Source organism: Rattus norvegicus, chromosome 17, assembly GCF_036323735.1.
Source record: "Rattus norvegicus strain BN/NHsdMcwi chromosome 17, GRCr8, whole genome shotgun sequence".
NCBI lineage: Eukaryota > Metazoa > Chordata > Mammalia > Rodentia > Muridae > Rattus > Rattus norvegicus.
This window is the reverse complement of record NC_086035.1, coordinates 7771412-7789399: the sequence shown is the minus strand read 5'-3', so window position 1 is coordinate 7789399 and position 17988 is coordinate 7771412. Positions and strand designations below refer to the sequence as shown.

At 47.3% G+C, this 17988-nt stretch overlaps 1 protein-coding gene and 1 long non-coding RNA gene across 9 annotated transcripts in view; one reads left to right on the top strand and one right to left on the bottom strand.

Annotated features, from left to right (window-relative positions):
* Positions 1–17988, bottom strand: part of Trpc7 (transient receptor potential cation channel, subfamily C, member 7) — a 131111-nt gene that overhangs the window by 49665 nt on the left and 63458 nt on the right. Inside the window, exons 4-5 of one of the 2 annotated variants that reach the window (NM_001191691.3) lie at positions 8747–8911; positions 528–744 (exon numbers count right to left, since the gene is read on the bottom strand). In NM_001191691.3, the coding sequence (NP_001178620.2) occupies positions 528–744; positions 8747–8911 (382 nt within the window). The remainder of the gene's footprint in view (positions 1–527; positions 745–8746; positions 8912–17988) is intronic. The other variant, XM_017600463.3, reaches the window with a different exon arrangement.
* The window catches only part of LOC102555284 (uncharacterized), a 65750-nt gene that overhangs the window by 12915 nt on the left and 34847 nt on the right, over positions 1–17988 (top strand). For 4 of the 7 annotated variants that reach the window (XR_005495719.2, XR_005495720.2, XR_005495724.2 and 1 more), the window contains exon 3: positions 1667–1738. This is a non-coding gene — a long non-coding RNA (uncharacterized LOC102555284). Of the gene's footprint in view, positions 1–1666; positions 1739–13104; positions 13756–17988 lie in introns of all 7 variants that reach the window. The other 3 variants (XR_001841761.3, XR_001841760.3, XR_005495721.2) reach the window with 2 other exon arrangements.

Genomic DNA, 17988 nt, shown 5'->3' with positions numbered 1-17988 from the left:
CAGTTTCTCCCCCCAGGTTCCTGTCCTGAGTCCCTGCACTGACTTCCCTCAGCCTGCAACCCACGAGGTATAGGTCAAATAACCCTTCCTCCCTTTGTTTCCTTTGGTCAAGCTCTTTATTATAGCAATAGAAACTTAACTAAGGCACTACCCAAATTTTAGATAATATTTACTATACAAAATCCACTTATGCGGATTAACACAAGTGTACTTTAAGCTATGGAATTTAAGTGTCTTTTAAGCTACGAAATTTTACCTTTCTTAAATTAGGCTTGTTCTAAGGCTTGTAGGGAACTAAATGATCAACACGTTTCCTACGCAAAGCCACCTTATAACCATATGCACTACACCTGTAAGCCAGAGTGCCTAGCAGGTGTCCCTCCCTGAGCATCTCCTTTCAAAATTGGGGTTTATGTTGCCTCGTGCACAGCATCTTGATTTTCATGGTGCACAGACACAGAGGTCCAGAAGTCGGTACTTAGTGATGTCATCTTAGAGAGACGGGAAGGACAGAGCAGCTGGCTTACCTAAGACCCACTTCATGATGAGCATCTCCGTCCAGGAGAACTGCGTGGTTTTCACTCTGAAGATCTGTTTGGGGTAGTCTGTGAAGGTCTCGTTGGGCAAAGTCTTAACACCCTCAAACCGGTCGGATGCATTCACAACTAGCAGTCCCAGGAAGATGGTAAAAGACACCGCGTGGGCTACGAACTTCATGAAAGGGCTCCTCAGGGTTCGTCCTAGCTGGAGACAAAGTGTGTAGAGGACATGTTAAAATGACAGCTTGTGTGTCAAACACGTGCCTTTGTTTTATAAAAACACAGTTTAACCAGAGACTCCCCCACCCTGGACAGAAACTGGAAGGAACATAGACATTTTCTCTTGTACTTTCATATGAGCAGATGCTTAACCAAATCTATGTTCTACTGAGTTCAAAGATTTTTTTTTTCCTATTTACAAGTCTGAGGGGAAGGGGCTAAAGGAATAGAACACACAAACACATAATCAGGTTACATCAGCTGACCCTGGTACCCCCAGCCTCATGGATATGGTCTTACTCCCTTCCAGTCTGAGGAACAGTATCTAACCAGGATCTACCCATTTGCTTGGGTTTGGATGGCTGTTTTTGTTTTTCTTGTATTTATTCAGCGCCATAAGCTTCCTAATATTACGTGAACTGCACTTACATAAAGTTAGACAGGTCTTGATATTTGTATCTTTGCCGTTGTCTAGGGTAAGGCAGTAGGGTCACCATTTCAAGGCCAGCTGGAGCTACATAGGGAAGACCTGTCTCTAAAACATAGTTTATAATTTATAATTTTATAGCCAGCAAGTTTAGGACACAGGCTTCATGATGCTGTCTTAAAGTTCACTGATTTCTCCTTGTGGTCTGTTAGTCAGTGTGGTTGTTCCCACTGAGTCTAGAATGACCCAGAATGCACCTGCCTTCCCAGGGAGCAAGCCATTGGTGGCATCTTGATCACCATGCTGACGAGATCCCTGGGGGTCTCCCCTAGGCCAACTCACCTCTCTCACCAAGTCTGACCCTTCCCCCAGGCCTACTGAGAAGGAGGGGAATCTCTTTAGCATCCCAGCTCCTCCTCCAGGGTGGATTCAGTTATGACCAGTGGCTGATTGACTGATGTTCCCGTGTCACCTCACTTAGGAGTCCTGGAGGTAAATGTCACCTGGGAGCCTCAGTATCAGCCTGACTGTCAACCACAGGGACTTCTCTAAGGTAAGACTCCCTAGATCACAGCTGTGTTCCGACAATGTTTGCACATCAGATGGCTTGATGACATTCTTCTATTGTGTTTCAGTCAGTAGCCACTCTCTGTTCTTATTGTCAGGATAACATGATTTATAATTGTTTGAATGTCATGAGATACATTTATTGGAATTTTAATATGCAGCCAGTTTTTATCTTTTTAAAACATTCATGACCAAGCCAGGCATTAGGAGTCCACGGCCATGTTCAAGGTCACCGGTGTGCACATGTAGACTACTGTAAGACAGACACACTAGGAACAACTCCAGCGGGGTAAAGAGATGTTTGTCTGACAACCATAGGCCCACAAACCCCTACCAAATAACATTTCTATATACTTTAATGCTGTAAGTTATTATATATAACTGCATTTATTGTTTTATTTTTAACAGTAGGAACATGTTAATTTGATAATGCAGACTGGAAGGACAGACAGTATCTCACATGAATTCAGTAGGATCAGGCTGTGTCTGAATTACACCATGTTGCACTTTGGTTTGTTATACATCGGGTATCTAGTTCGAATTTTTCAACATTGTAGCTATGGATATTCCCATCTTAGAGACTTTTTTCCCCAACCATCTGACCTTGGACATCCTTAAGTATTCATGGAATTGTTCCTGAGTAGCCGAAACATCGTATCTTGTCCCTGTCTGTGGTTTCATAAGCAACAAGGGAAGGTGAGTTCTGGGAGCGGAGGCATTGAGGAACAGACAGGACTAACAGCTACCAGATCTGTGTCTTGCAGAAGGTCCATCAAAGAAAGATGGAGACACTGAGAAAGACAGCTCTTAAAGAGCACCCGCCATCTCTCTGTGGACTGCGTGGCGTGGGGTCTCCCACTGACGGTCATCTGAGACTGTGGAGCAGATCCTATCTCAGGCCAGGCACCTGCTTCCTGCCTAAGCTGGCCCTGGGGGTCCCTTTTTCAGCATATTGTCCTCCAGCAGATGAGCCTCTTAAAAATGATTCTGTTTACTGCAGAAGTGACTCTCACAATGCCCTGTACTGATTTGGAAACTACCCTGGTCTCCATTTTCACTTGATGTAGGCAATAGGGTGGGGAGGTGAGACTAGGGATGGATGGACCTTCTTCTGAACTTGGGTAAGCCATTGGCAGATGAGGGCCAGTCATTTCAGTGGTTCCTCCTCCTCCTCTTCTTCCTCCTCCTCCTCTTCTTCCTCCCACTCTTCCTCCTCCACTTCCTCCTCCTATCCTCCCTCCTCCCATATCTTTTTTCCTTTTCCTGCTTTTTCCTCTTCCTTTCTCTCTCTGTCTGTCTCTGTTTCTCTGTCTCTCTGTCTCTCTGTCTGTCTGTCTGTCTGTCTGTCTGTCTCTCTTGAGACAGGCTGGCCTCAAGCTCATGGCAATCTTCTGCCTCTAGTAGTGGGATTATAAAGGTTTGCCACTGCTGTCTGTGTATGTGTGTTTGTTTATATGAGTATGTGTTGGAAGTGAGTGTGTGTTTATGTGTTTAGAGTGTGTATGGTTGTATGTGAGTATGTATGAATGTGTGTGAGTGTGTGTATTTATGTGGTGTATGTGAGTGTTTATGTGTGTAAGAGTATGTTTTTGTGGGGTTGGGGATTTAGCTCAGTGGTAGAGCGCTTGCTAGGGCCCTGGGTTTGGTCCCAGCTCCGAAAAAAAGAAAAAAAAAAGAGTATGTTTTTGTGTGTATTTATGTGAGTGTGTTTGTGTGTGAGTGTATGTGTAAGTATGTGTGTGAATGTATTTATGTGTGTTTATGAGTGTGTGTGTGTGTGTGTGTGTGTGTGTGTTTGAAATTTTCTGTTTTACTCACAAAGATAATTTCTGCAGTAAATTACTCAGGGAAGGACTGCTTTCTAAAGCCTGACTGATGAGCCAAGAGAAGACAAAAGAGTAACCAGGAAGGCCTCTCAGCTCTGGGACTGCTAGAGCCAAGCCAAGGTTGCAGCGTTAGGCTCATAGCTGATGCTGGGGTGTTGGGAGCTGTGACACAGTCCACCCTGCCTACAGCGTGAAGGCTGTGAGGCTGGAAATGCACAGAAGTCGCTCCATCACTACTGAGGCCTGTGAGTGAGAGCACAGCAGTCGCCATGAGTCTGTACTGGGAGATGAGGCAGGACATCAGGAATTTGAGTCTGAGCTCCTTAGGGAGCCCCAGGCTAGCATCGGGAGTAGATGTTGTCTTAGCAAAATCAAGAGCTGGAGAGATGGCTCGGAGGCTTAGAGCTTTTGCTGCTCTTGCAGATGATCTGAGCTTGGTTCTCAGCACCCATATTGGGTAACTTACAAATAACCTGTAGCCAGCTCCAGGGGAGACAGCACCCTCTTCAGGCTCCTATGGGAACTCTACCCAAGTGGCATACACACTCATAGACAGACATACACACGAGTACATTTAAAACAAATTAAAAGCAACAAAAATCCAAATAGAAGAAGCCTGACCTAGGGCTCAGGTATCTTCCTTTTTATGAGGGTGGATTGTTTTTGGAGTCTCCTATTACAGTGTGAGGCCACCCTTCGTTCAGGGGCTCAAGAAGTACTGGGAGATGGTAGTTTTTACAAGATAGGGTTTCCAGTGAGGGGGGAAGGGAACAGGAGTCAGGCCTGTGGCAGGTTTGATTTCTCTTTCCTAGAGAAGTTGGCATGCAGCTCCACTGAAGCTGTGTGTAGGCACACAGATGCTTTCGCCACAACCGTGGGCAAATCTCTTGACCCGTAGACACTCAGTTTCAGTCGCAGTGCCACAGACTTTCGGTGGTCGATTGACGAGTGTCTCTGTGTCGTCTATAAAATGGGGATGAGAACGTAGACACCCGCCTGTGGTTGATGTAAGTGGTGACTGACGTGGCACCCAGCAAATGGTACCTGCTCTGTAGCGAGCTCTTGGTCTACGGGGGTGACGGTTGAGGAACTCCCCTAGTGGAAGCCCGAGCGACTCAACAGAATCCTTGAAAACTTTTCTTTATATTTATTTATTCTACGGAGTTCCTGCCTCCATTTATGCCTGCGACTCATGTGTGCCCGGTACTCTGAGGTCTAAAGAGAGCGTTGGGTCCCCTGGAACTGGAGCTATCATGTGAGTGCTGGGAACCGAACCCTAATTCTCTGTAACAGCAACAAGCTCTCTTAGCACTGCGCCATTGCTCCAGCTCCTTGGCTGACTCGTGGCAGGTATGCATGCAAGGGTTCATGAAGGACCCACACAGGACCATCGCACATGCCACAAGCCTGTTTGGAGGGCCAGCTATGGAACTAGAGGAGACAGAGAGAAGACAGCTGTCAACCATGGGCCCTTCCCTTAAGGAGAAGAGACACAGATGTAAAATGATGGGAAAACCTAAATGAGGACCAACAGTGCAGGGCTCAGACTGCATAGCAGCAGAGTGGCCAGCCTCTGGCACCACCCAGCCCTGTCCCAGCAGGTGCCTGCTGCCTGCCTGCCCCTAGGGACTGGGTGGCAGAAGTGGTGACAGTGTAAGATGAGCCCTGTGAGCAGACACACAAGCTCCTTCCATCACCGTGACTAGGAAGTTGAACTGTGATCTCCTGTAGCCTAGGCCTGCTTTCTGGTAGAAACAAATGCAGGGGGTGAGCCCTTTGTAACCTCTGGTTGGTGCCTGGACTGTGAAGGGCGGAATCTTTCAAAGCTGCTGAAGCCCTGTTCTCACTGGATGCTTGTTTGGGATGGAGAGGGGAGTTCCTACGAATACTTGGATATTCTTTCCACCCGGAGTTTCGTGGCAGGAAAGATTGGTAGACGGCACACGGCAGAGACCTCAGGTTGGATTCTAGAACTGTTCCATTTTCCTGCTTGACTTCCGGGACTGATTTTGGCAAGAGCTGAAGAGCAAAGGCTAAGGATGAGGAAGTGGCTTCTCCTGTCACAATTTTAACTGGACTGCAGCTCCTCGACAGAGCCATGATGCTGACTCCTCCTCGGCCCTACCTGCTGAAGAGACACTGCCCGAGGTTTTGGCAGGCACACGACCTAGTGGAGCATTCGCAAAGCACTGAAGCTGGCTAACCCACAGGCTAGTCAGCCACAAAGGCCCTCGGGCACAGGAGCACTCTCTGAGAGGGATAAAGATGTTAAGAAACGACTTAGCTGGATGCTTCCGTTTTTAAGTACTCACTGGCTTCACAACAGCCTTCCTGGCCATGTCGGCCATGTTGGCAATGGCAGTGAGAAATGAGGAACAGAATCTCTATTATTTTTCCTTGCTTCTGGAAGGCCAGTCCCAAGCCCATGTTTGCACTCGCCCTCACCTGTACACACCTGCTGCTTGCTAATGCTCTCCAAATGGCATCAGTGAGCCGGACTTCCATCGATATGCTCAGCTGTGCAATCTATTTAACTCCCTTCCCCGGAAACTCCCCCAAACAGAAAGACAGGCTCAGGGGTTCAAGAGGAAGTTAACAGTGAGTTCATCTCAGAAGGCCAGTCAGACAATCTCTGTGTTGGTGATTAGGACAGTAGCTGGTAGGAGGAAGATGCACCAATGGGCTGGGAACAGAGCCTCCTGACAGCCACTAGACATTGATGGACATGAGCCAGCTGATGAGACGTGGCAGTGACATTTTACAAGTCAGCTTATAAACAAATATGGCGGTCTAACATCTGGGCACATGATGATGTCATTGGAACATGGAATCCCTGGAATGGCACTGTGTTCTCCATTCTCTGTGAGGCTACCGAAATAGTTATCAAGGCTGTGACCTCACTGGAAGATTGGCCTATTAGATTCCTCTGCAGTGCCCTCCTCCTGGGAGGACATGATATTCTGCACATCAGGAGCCTTCAGAGAGGCTGCTTTTGTCACACATAAGATTTGACCTCTTTGTAATTCCCAGCAACATCTCTGCCAAACTTGAAAAGGTTTTTTTTTTCTTTCTAAGTGGTAAAAGGAAAGACTAAAAATATCTCAACTCTTTTATCTGTCCCTTAGCTGCCTCAAAGCAAGTTTGACAAGCGCTTTAATGAGGGACTCTTTCCTTGTAACGAGTGGTAGCACTGAGAGCCATCCCACGTGACAGACCCAGGCCTGTCAATCACTACTCACCGTGCTCCCCAGCTGCTCGGAGACCTGGGAGTCTAATAAATATGCCAAAGGGACAGTTTGCTTCATGGTCAGCGCTGTTTACCTCGAGTGGTCACTGAATGGTTTTGGAGCACCAGATGTCAATCAAGTTTTTGAAAAGAGGAAAGGAAGTCCCAGTCAAGGGCTAAATCATCCGGCAATAATTTCCTCTGTCACCTTCCAGAAGGTTAATGTAAGTCTGACCTCCTGGAAGGTTAATGTAAGTCTGACATCCATATCTATGTTAGCTTTCTGCACTCACTAAGTCTGGATATCCCCAAATGCCCTCCCTATAAACATAGCTTTTAGACGCAGGGTTGAGCATGTATATATTATTTGCTAAGTCTCAGCCCTACCACAACTTTAAGAAGAAGTAGAATCTTTCCCAAGGTCCCTGGGCAGATGGCTCCTGGGAGACAGAGGCTCTCCGTTTGCTAGTGTTGGCAGGACCTGGGCTCTGGAACCTGTTACAGTCAGCTTTGTTGGGGTAGGAAGAAGGGACAGGGGGAGGGGAGTAATATATATATATATATATGTATATATATATGTATATATGTATATATTAGCTGGAGAATTTCAACTTAGAAGTCCATGTCATGAGGCTGTCATAGAAGCAGAGCTCTCAGTAGATGTTAAGGCCAGACACAGCAAACACAGAGTTCAGTCTTGGGATTCGCTCTCTGTGGGGGAGGAAGCCTTCTCCCTCTCTGGCACTGCTTACCTGCACTGAGGTGCTGAGTTCCTTGCCTGGCTGCTTTGGTGGCTGTGGCAGCAGCCTGAATTCTTGGACCCATCATTCTGTGTGCCCGACCTGTGGACTTGACAGGAGTGTCAACTCAATGGCCACACTGCAGCAACCGCACTAGTGGATCAAGCTGTCTGTGGAGCCAGTCTCCCTGGAGGCATGCTCTTTTCCAGTGAGTGTTGGGTTTCCTAAGCTTAATTCATTTCAAAAGATATCACTAGATAAACTTAGTTTAGGAGTATTTAAGACAGTCTTAAACCCATGGACCATTGTTTCAAGGCTTCTTCATGGTTTGGTCTTTTGGGTAACAACTCTTCCTGCAGTGCAGGTGCTTTTGGGTCCTAATGGCTGGGCCCTGAGGAAGGTGGGACCCACAGCATCATGGGTGTCAGAGTGCCTATGGGGCCTATTCCTCTTGTCACTCCTGCCCTTCTGGTATCTTCCTTAGGTAAATACTGAGTCCCATCCTTCTGGATGTCCCCCAACCCCCTGCCTTTTTCTCCTCATAGTCTATTTAATGTAGACAAGAACCTCTTGATGGAGGAGGCTAGGGAAGTAAGAAGGATGTTGTGAGGAACCCTCCAGTTCTTTCTAGCTTCGGAACTGCTTCTTGAAGCACATACGTTACAATGTAACCGGGAGTAAAATGAACTCTCCCAAGAAGATGTAACCAAGAGAAAGCTCTTGGGGAGCAATGGCAGTTTCTACACCATGATGCTAATTAGTGTCCTGTGAGCTTAGAGGACAGCCTCAGCACCCTGGAGAGGGAAGGTACCTTTATCTTCTATTCTGTTATTGATCCATTCAGAGGTACCTCACACACTTAAAATATCCTATCTCATCACCCCTGTCTCTTTAAAAAGAAATAATTAAAAACAGACCTCGAGGCTTTCCCCGGTTTGTGGATCTTCTATTCTTGTTTGTATACCGGGACTTCACTCCCTCCCTCCCGCTCCGTACCTCCTCTCTCCCTCCCTTTCTCCCTTCTTTTCTTTTCATCTTTCTTTGTGGTGCTGGGGCTTAGAGCATGTGTTGCAGGCAAGTGCTTCGCCCAGCCCCAGCTCTGTGTAATACGTGAACAACACAGAAAAGGTCTGCTGACCTGAGAGATGCTAAGAAAGGAGAAGAAATAACTGGAAATGACATGCACCCTAAGCAGTCTGTACCTTGCTGCACGGAGCAATCCAATAGGCTATGGCGAGAAAAGGGAGGCCTATGGAGACTCCAAAGACAGCCAGGAATTTCACAGCGATAGACTGTTGCCGTAAGCCTGAGAGATTTTCATACCACATGGTAAGCAATTGCTGCTGACAGTTAGGGTGGGCAACGAACTGTAAAAACAAAAACAAAAACAAAACAAAATGCAAACAGGAAAATGGCGTCATAGCACTTGAACAGTACACAACCCGAGAGGAGCATTGGAACCTGGGAAGCTGTGGCAAGCACGGGAGGGCCAGCGTGGAGGAAAGTGGGACTTCTGACCCAGAGATGTTGAGTGACTAAGTTGCTACTTCAACCAGAGGGCCTGGAGAGGACTCTCTGCCCAGCTTTGGGGTAAATGTTTGTCTCCACTTCAGGCTGGCCATCTGATCGGAGAGACTTAGCTCTGCATAGGGCTCTTCAGGAAGCAGCACAGAGGAGCACAGAAGTCACTAATAGGGTTTTAGAGTAGGAATTTCAGTTTTGAATTGTATTTTTTCATTTTTGAGTTCAGTGCCCATGGACAAGCTACTTAACCCCAATATTCTCCCAGGCAAAACAGTTTATCAGACTGCCTCGGGGATTAAGGTAAGGATTACGTTTCTGTGCAGCTGAGGGAGATGCGCACAGCACCTCCAGAATCGTGGGAGGAACTGTACAGTGCTCCCTCACTGGCTCCTGCTTTGGGCTGGGCCTGCTGAGTGCCTTTGTGCTAGAACACTGAGTACAGTATGCCTCCGTACCGGGCCCTCCTTTGGGGACATCAGTCACCTCTCTCAGCATGACCTGTTCTTGGAACTGTCAGTTCTATAGCTAAGTCACAAATGAACGTCTAGTGGGCTTTTATCCCCAGCTGGAACAGCTATTGGACTGGGCCTGCTGCTTTGGCACTCAGGTATCTGGGTTCTGCTGAGAGGCTGTGTACCTGGCAGGAAGTTCCTGTAACTGGGGCTACCTGGCCACCTCTTTCCTACTGCGTCAGCTCGTTCTGCAAACAGGCCAGTTGAAAGGAGAAAAACGAGAGTGAGGGGATGAAGGGACCATGGTGGCAATTGTCCTGTGGGGGCTTCTCCTGCACTCTGCCCACACGTGCAAAGAGACATTTTGTAGATAATTTTTTTTTTAATTCTGCATGACCTAGCACAATGGCTCGAGTTGCTGTGGCCAAAGCATCTGTATTCTGTGGACAGTTATTGCTCACCCTGCCATCTGTTTAGCTGACCCCGGGTCCTGGCCAGAAGAATCTTATAATAAGCAATGTTTTTTTTTTTTCTTTTCTTTTTTTCTTTTTTTTTTTTTTTTTGGAGCTGGGGACTGAACCCAGGGCCTTGCGCTCGCTAGGCAAGCGCTCTCTGCTGAGCTAAATCCCCAACCCCAATAAGCAATATTTAAGCTTTAAAAAATCCTGGGAGTAGAAATCAATCCTGAGAACACTGATGTCGTCATTTATCTTTCTCCACGGCAGAAGGAAGGAGTCGACTGGCTTGGCAGGCCTGTCCTTTGGCCCTGCCGGGGACTCCCATGAGCTAGAGAAGACCCAGCTTCATTCACAAGCTTTCCCACTGCACAGCCCAAGCAATATGTGCCATTCCCTGCCCACTGGCCTCACTGGGTATTGAGGGAACACGTACAGTGACTGACTCCGAGAAATACAAAACATTCCACACGAGAACAATACAGAACATTAAAAATGTTCAATATGGAATATGGAGCATCCTCAGTACAGATGCTTTCCATCCTCGGAAACTTACAACAGGTCATCTGTGAGGACACTGGCAGTGCGCGTTCGACCCCCACGATACTGCGGCCTACAGCTGCAGCGAGGTGTTCTTGTCGTATTACTTTGGATTCACAGCCACCATGGCGGCCTTCCCTTCCAAAAGGCTCTCCTTGATTGAGGGAGGAGCCCCCAAGCCAGCAAGTGCTATGATAACCCATTTCCTTCCAGCTAAGGGCAACAAGTGACAGGATGCAGATGCTGCTGGGGTTCCCAGAGTCTAGTCCTCCTGGATCTAGAGTGGAATGCTGGCCGAACACAGTCCTCTCCAGACTCCGTCTTGGAAGGGGCAGGTGCTGAAATGGCCTTGCTCTGGAGACACAGTCTGAATAGGAGGAGAGACTTAAGCCCCTGAAAGCATCTCGGAGGACCACGTGACCCCGCCGCGACTTTCCACACCTTGCTGCCCCGGAAGGCTCTCACTACGGTCACAGCATTAGCTTGTGGAAAGAGCCTACTCCGTGGTTCTGAGAAGGTGGGGTCCATACATCTCCATGCTCTCTTGCTCACCGAGGAGGAAGACAGTGGCCTCCACTAAGAGAAGGGGACTCTTCTGAGGCCCTGTCTGCCTCTGACAAAACCTTCGCTGATTTTCACAGCCATATTTATTTCCCCCAGTGTAGCAGCCTTGCTTCAGATCTGCTATTTATCTGAAGATGGGCTTTGTACTCTGCTCCCAGTAATTTGACAGAAGCTAAATAGCTGAAGCCAAATTGATGCTTGCCTGTCTGTGGGCACTTTTCTCTCTCTGGCAGGCCTTGGAAGACAACTCAATGCCATTTAGTCCAGTGTGTAGCAAAGAATTTTGTCCTGTTATTCTAAAGCACAGAAAGCTATCATCCCTGATCCGAGGGTACGAGTAAGAAATAAAGCCCACCTTCAGGACACAGAAAATCTGTGCAAGGCCACATAACAAGGAACAGAAGCTGATGAGCTTGGGTGGGGGAGGAGCTTCAAAGGTCAGAGAGGGGCCAGGAAGAAAAGCCCACAGCTAGAGGAGGGCGACTCAGAACACTGCCATTGTCTCAGGCTGGCTTCCTTTGTCATCCAGTTACAGAGGTCCGAAGCTTTGCCTGAGCCACTCCCGCCCGCCCCCAAGCCATACTGGCCCAGAGCACAGCGGGCTTCTAGGAAAGCCCTTTCGGGGAGGTGCTGATGGCACTGTCTTCTTGTCTTTCCCAGGGATGTGATCTCCATTCTACAGAACCACGAGTCTATAATGAGCTGCAGGTGAGCCTGTTAAGGTGGTTTACATGAGGCCTCACCACTCTGTGAAAGAAATGAAATCCAGCTAGACAGTCTCTTCAGCGAGTGGGTAACGGAGGCAGCTAAGAGTAGGTAGACTACAGGGGGTGGCATTGAGGTCAGTTCTCTACACTGGGCAGGAGACTGGGATTCACCAGCTTGGGAATAGGACCCTGGGGTCACGAAAGACCAGCTTCGCATGGTTCTAGTTCTCAGATCCATCCCACGCCAATGATCCTAGCAGCTCACCTGCACCACATTCATGATTAATGTAAACTTTATATCCAAAGCTAGTTTCTGCTAAAAACCTCCTTTATATGTAATCGCTCAGGTGCTTCTGCAGTGCTGAGACTGTACGGCTAGCCCGCGAGGACCCCTGGCGTATTGGCTAAAGCTTGAACCTCGCTGTGGTTTTAGTCTGCTATTTTTCTTTCAGATCTCAAAGGAAAATTCTTCCCCTCATCATTTTCCCTGCTTACTTTTACCCACAAAGAAATGTCCAATGTTTAAAAATAATAATTGTAAAGTTGTCAGAATACTTTAACTACTTATTAAATGGGTGCGTGCGTGCATGCGTGTGTGCGTGTGCGTGTGCGTGTGTGTGTGTGTGTGTGTGTGTGTGTGTGTGTTTCTGGGATAATGACCCCCATGGGCTGATACGAGGCAGGTTAAACAAACCACAAGGCTTTCCTTGTGCTGGACAGGTAACTGGGGACCTATGGCCAGACTGACTGGGCTCTAGGCCTTGCCAGATGCCAGAGGGTTGATCTTAGTTCTTTCCAAGCTTAGCTGTGTTCTTTAAAGTCCTCTAAAGTGTCCCCTCAAGCTAGCCATGAGTGGGTACTTAGGGAGTTCTGGAAACAGGACCTAGTGTTTCATGAAAATGCAATAAATCAAAACAAGCTGGTGGCTCTTTCCCCTCTCCCACCTCACTTTCTCTGTTCCTTCTTGGTCCTCCTGTCCTTCTGTCTGACCTCTGTCTTTGTCTTAGGAGAAATTTTCTTGAGGTGTTAATGTTTCTGGTAGGTCCATGTCACCTAAGCGGTAAGTAAGACACTCTTCTATCACTCTGGTAGTTTCCACTGAAAGTGGAGCTTATAATCGAGCTGTTCCCTGGTGTGGCAGGCAGGAACCACATGGACTGTGTTCATCTGACACACATATTTACTGCTAGAGGTCATGAGCCCTGACCTCCCCCGTCTCCCCTTCCAAATGGAAAGTCCCACATGTTGCAGGGAAAGGAAGCAGCTATGGTAGGGCCATGTGACTTTCACATCCCTTATGGATGGATCTTGCTCTTAGGTCCTAGGGTTCACCTACACAGTAAGGAGATGTGGCTATGCATGCTGTACTGAGCTGAAAAGAGACTCAGCTGGAGAAGAATTTTATGAACTCAGTGCTCGTGTGGGGAGAATCCTTTTATACAGATATCCATCAAAGACCCTACTTTAATAATGTCTTATGTGACTGGGAGAGATTTTCCTCTTCTTCATCAGCATCACAAAGGTCTGTTCTGGAAACAGAGAAGACAGACAGGGCAACAGCCAGCAGGTTCTGTTCTCCGTGTGGAGCCAACGTGACTTAGAATTGCTCTGCAGTGCCGCCTCCTATTGGACCACGTACAGCACTGGGCTCCTTGGCAGCAATGTTCTTCCCTTCCTGTCTGGAAAGTTTTTTGGTCACACTCTTGAGTCATGGAAGTGAAAGAGTTGGAAAGGCCTACTGTTCACTGCTTCTGCTTGTTTGCTTGCTAATTCAGTCAACAAACCTTTTTCCAGAGACTCCTCTCACTGGGCATTGTACTCAACACTGGAAACAAAGAAAGAGTCCTGGGCTTGAAGTAGGACTGCACAGACATCAACAGTGTGGCCAGCCAGTAGAGTGTGGTTCAGCGGTGGGTGGCAGTGGGATATTCACCAGTTCCTGAGCGGGCTGCCGGTGACGCTGGAAAGGGTGAGTTATTTCAGACCGTGGATCATCATGGGTGCTCCTAATGCCATTTCTCACCCCCTCCTCTCTCTCTGCCTCTGTCTTTCTCCGACCTAGTTAGTTAGTACCTTACGCTTCACATGCCCTGGAATCCCACTAGAATCTAGTTGCTTCCCCCCATCCACACGTTCCCTTACAGAATGCTGTCTGCACCAGTGCTGTCTGCATCAGTGCTGTGGTTGACTTCAGATTCCAGGGAGGACCACCCTGACTCAAAGTCTGTAGATGTGCAATCCTGAGCAACTTGCTCTGGGCTTCGTGATCTGAGTGGTGAAAATGCCCCAGAGTGCTCAGCATGACCTATAGCTCAGGGTCGAAGGTGGGCATGGCTTTAATGCTGTTCCTGAGCTCACTGCGGCATCTCTGTGGTCCTCCTCAGCACTATTTAGATAGTTCTTCTACCTCTTCGCTTTTAGCTTCTGCCAGGGAGGATGCTTGCTGAGTAAGTTTGGCACAGAGCATGGGCATCGGGCAACATGAAATCTGAACGGCACCAGACTCTCTCTTGAGGCTCTACTGTAGACAGCATGTTACACACAGTTCTCACAGAAACCCTCCAAACTGGAGACATGTAAATGCACTCATGCTCTAGTGTTTTTGTTTCCTCCCGGTGTTTCACTTGAGGAAACGAAGGCTGGGCCATCCCAAGTGGCTTCCAGGCCTGGGAGAGCTTTCAGGTTCCAGCCACCGTCTGACTCCACACTTGAGTTATTTCCATTCCAGTTCACATGTTGAATTCTCTTCTTCTGGTTGACTTGGACATCAACATCTGCTGCTCTTAGTTCCTTGTCATAAAACAGTAAAAAGCAAAGAAGCAAACATTTACTGGGAACTCGCAGTGGATCAGGCCTGTGATGTTCATTTCACAGATGTGTTTTTCACTGATTCCTTATCATCCGATGTTGGAACAGTGATGCTCATTTTAAAGCTGACAGCATTGGAATACAAGAATGTTGAGGCAGCACTGACATTTGCCCTGAGTGCTGGCCTATGTAACTAATCATGGCCACATTCTTACTCTGCCTCTCCCAAAGACGCTTCCTGCATCTTCCTAAGTCAGGCCACTGTCCCATCCATCCCGACAAGCTTGGCCTCTGACTGAGCTGTGGATTTCAGTCCTGTTACTTTTCCATCCAGAGAGTCTCCTTTGGGTATCTCCCCTAGGTGTCACTTTTACTCAAGAACATGGGCTCTGTCCTCAGGGTGGGGCAAGGGGCAATTTCTGCCCTTCTCCCTCTGAGGAACAGAAGGGTGCTAATTCCTTACATCACTGCCAATGTTTGGGATGGAGGGAAGGGATGGTAAAGAATCATGCTGGCTGGGTGAGGAAAGCAATGACTGACAGGAGGGAAAGAAGGAAAGGGTGAGGAAAACAAGGCCAGGGGTTGCTATTGGCTATGTAACAAAAGGACACAGCCAAAGCCCCCTGTGTTCACTCTGCAGACCTGGTTCCTGGTGATGCGGGGGCAGATGTAATTCTTCCTGCCCATGGCATCACATCTGGAAGGAGCACATGTGTGCACGAGGCTGCAGGGTTGCTTGCCTCCCAGGTGTGATAAGCAGGCACATGTCTGAATCTATGTCTCCACAGAATTTATTTTTTACTGTAGGAGCACATCAGATTGGAAAGCCACAGAAATGGCAACCTCTTTAAGCCACCAAGGCCATTGATCTGAGTTGATGAGCTTGCCAGGAGGCAGCTCATACTGCCGTTTGGAGAGATGGCCTAAGAAAATTGAAGCACTGGGGGAGATGAATTGGAACTCAGTTCAAGGAGATTTCTGGTTATAATCTGAGGCTCTTAATTATGTCTATAAGTCCACCCCACCCCATCCCCGCATTGTTTTTTATAGTACTAAATTTAAACGTATTCATCTCCTGGTTATCTGTATATCTCTGAGTCGTTTGTTGTTGTTGCTGTTGATGGGTAGGAGGTCCCATTCTGATCATGTCTACATGTGCTTCACTAGACTGCAGCCCACCCTCACCCTTCACTTCTACACTTCCCAACCCACCCAGCTCTGGCATGCTTCTTGGTTATTTCCAGAGCTGAGGGGCCTAGCATGCAGCTTCCTCTGAACATTCTGGAATTCTACCAGGTAGCAGGCGAGGTGGGTATCTCTCATGGTCATGTACTTCTACAAATATTTCACCTCACTCATTCATCTCATTGCTCTATCCCTATTTCCTGGCTATAGCAAAACTTAATGCCTATCTCCTACTTCTCCTTAATTCCCAGCTTTTAAAGTCAACTAGAATTATTTGCACTCAGGTTGTAGGTTGGCGTGTGTCTGTGAAGACTGTACTTGTGGCTCATTATCGCCTCTCAGAAATGGTTTTCTGATGAAGACTCATTCATGAAACAGCCTATACCCCAGTCTCAGAGGTGAAGGGACAGAAACAGATGACATTTCACTTGTTGCAGAGTAGGGAGTGAGCTGTTTACTGAGTGCAGGTGTCCTGGCAGGAGGCTGAGGCTGGCCTTTAGAGATGAGCAGAGTGCTGAGACTTGCCAGTAGTACTCTCCATAGCAGTGAGTCTAGAGGGTGGAATTATGTGACAGGGTCTCTAGTCAGGTTAAGTTGTCATGGCCATAGTCCCAAAGACCGTAAATGACCACTAAACACTTGGGTGTGCTTTCAGTGTCACAAAGAGGTCATTCCACATAACTAAGCAGCATTTTGTTCTATTCTACTGGGAGCTGTGTCCTGAACTGACATTAAAGGAAAAGTGGACCCACTCCTAGGAAGCCCTCTTGGGTTGTTTGTGGTACTAACCATGCTGAACCCTTGTCTCTAGGCAAGCTCTGTACCTGTTGTCCCCAGGTATGACCTATGTCTTTTGTCAAAGAAGTTCCATTTTGTTTTTCCCTGGTTTAGTCATAATCAGCCTTCAAGGTCTACTTTCCTGTCTACCTTCAAATTGTCCTTGGTTCCCCAGTCCTAGAAATGTCTTGAACTCCTGTGGTTCATATCAGTGGTCCGCTCACTTGCTAACTGCAGTGGTTTGAATGAGAATCCCTCCCCCAAAGATGGACATGTTTTAATACTTGGTCCTGAGTTGGTGGAACTTTTGGGGAAGGATTAGGAGGTGTGTCCTTGTTGGAGGAGGTGTGTCACTAGAGGCAGACTTTGGGGTTTCAGCAGCTCATGCCATTGCTTGTTATTGTGGATAAGATGTGAGCTCTCAGCTACTGCTACGGCGTCATGCCTGCCTGCTCCCTGCCATGCTCCCTACCGTGATGGTCATGGCTCTTACCCTCTGAAACTGTAAACCTTCTGTAAGTTGTCTCGGTCATAGGTCATAGTGCCTCTTCCCAGCAATAGAAAAGTAACTAAAAGACAGCAATCACAGGTCGTAACTGTCAGTGTGCATACTCGTGCTTGTGTAGACTTATGATTTCCCCTTTGTAATCTGGAAAGACCCTCCTGGCTGTATTCCCCCAAGAATGTGTCTCCTTAGGAATAGGTGTTCAGTGGGCTTCTGATCAATGGATGGGATGCACTTCTGTGTCCTTCTAGGATCTTCTGCTCATGATTTTCTTAGTGATTCATCATCCGGGAACAATTTCTAAATATAGCAATATTTTGCTACTCAGGGGTTGGGGAACACTGTCTTCACATCTTGACTAAACAGCAGATATGGAGGAGTGATGGAAACCAAGCCTGGCTTTTGTGTGGTTGTGCAAGAGAAAATTAAATTGTGAGTTTAACATAGGGTTGATTATTAATCTTTTAGATTAGACGAGAACTGCTTACTTTCTCTATATGTAGTAGTATACTACCACAAATAGCATCAATTTGATATTTTAACATTAATTCACTATACATTAATTATAACTACAATGGTGATAAAAATAGTATTCACTGAACATTTTCTAGGTCAGGCCTTGTGCTTAGTGGTCATTATATTGTTTAACCTGTGTTAATCTATTTTCAGGTACTATGGCAAAAGGCTTGATGCTGGATACTTATAGAGAAATGAGTTTTATTTAGCATACAGATTTAGAGGTTCTAAGTCTAAGTTTGTGTGCCTCTAGTGAGGTATTTCTGGTTGTATCACAGCATGGAGGATGGCATCAGATGGGAGATGGAGAGACTATATGGTATGACAGAAGGGCGGAGAGCCAGAAGGCAGAGGGGGCTGCCTTTCTTTAGTCATAACTTGCTCTTGCTAAATATTCCTGATCAAAACTAA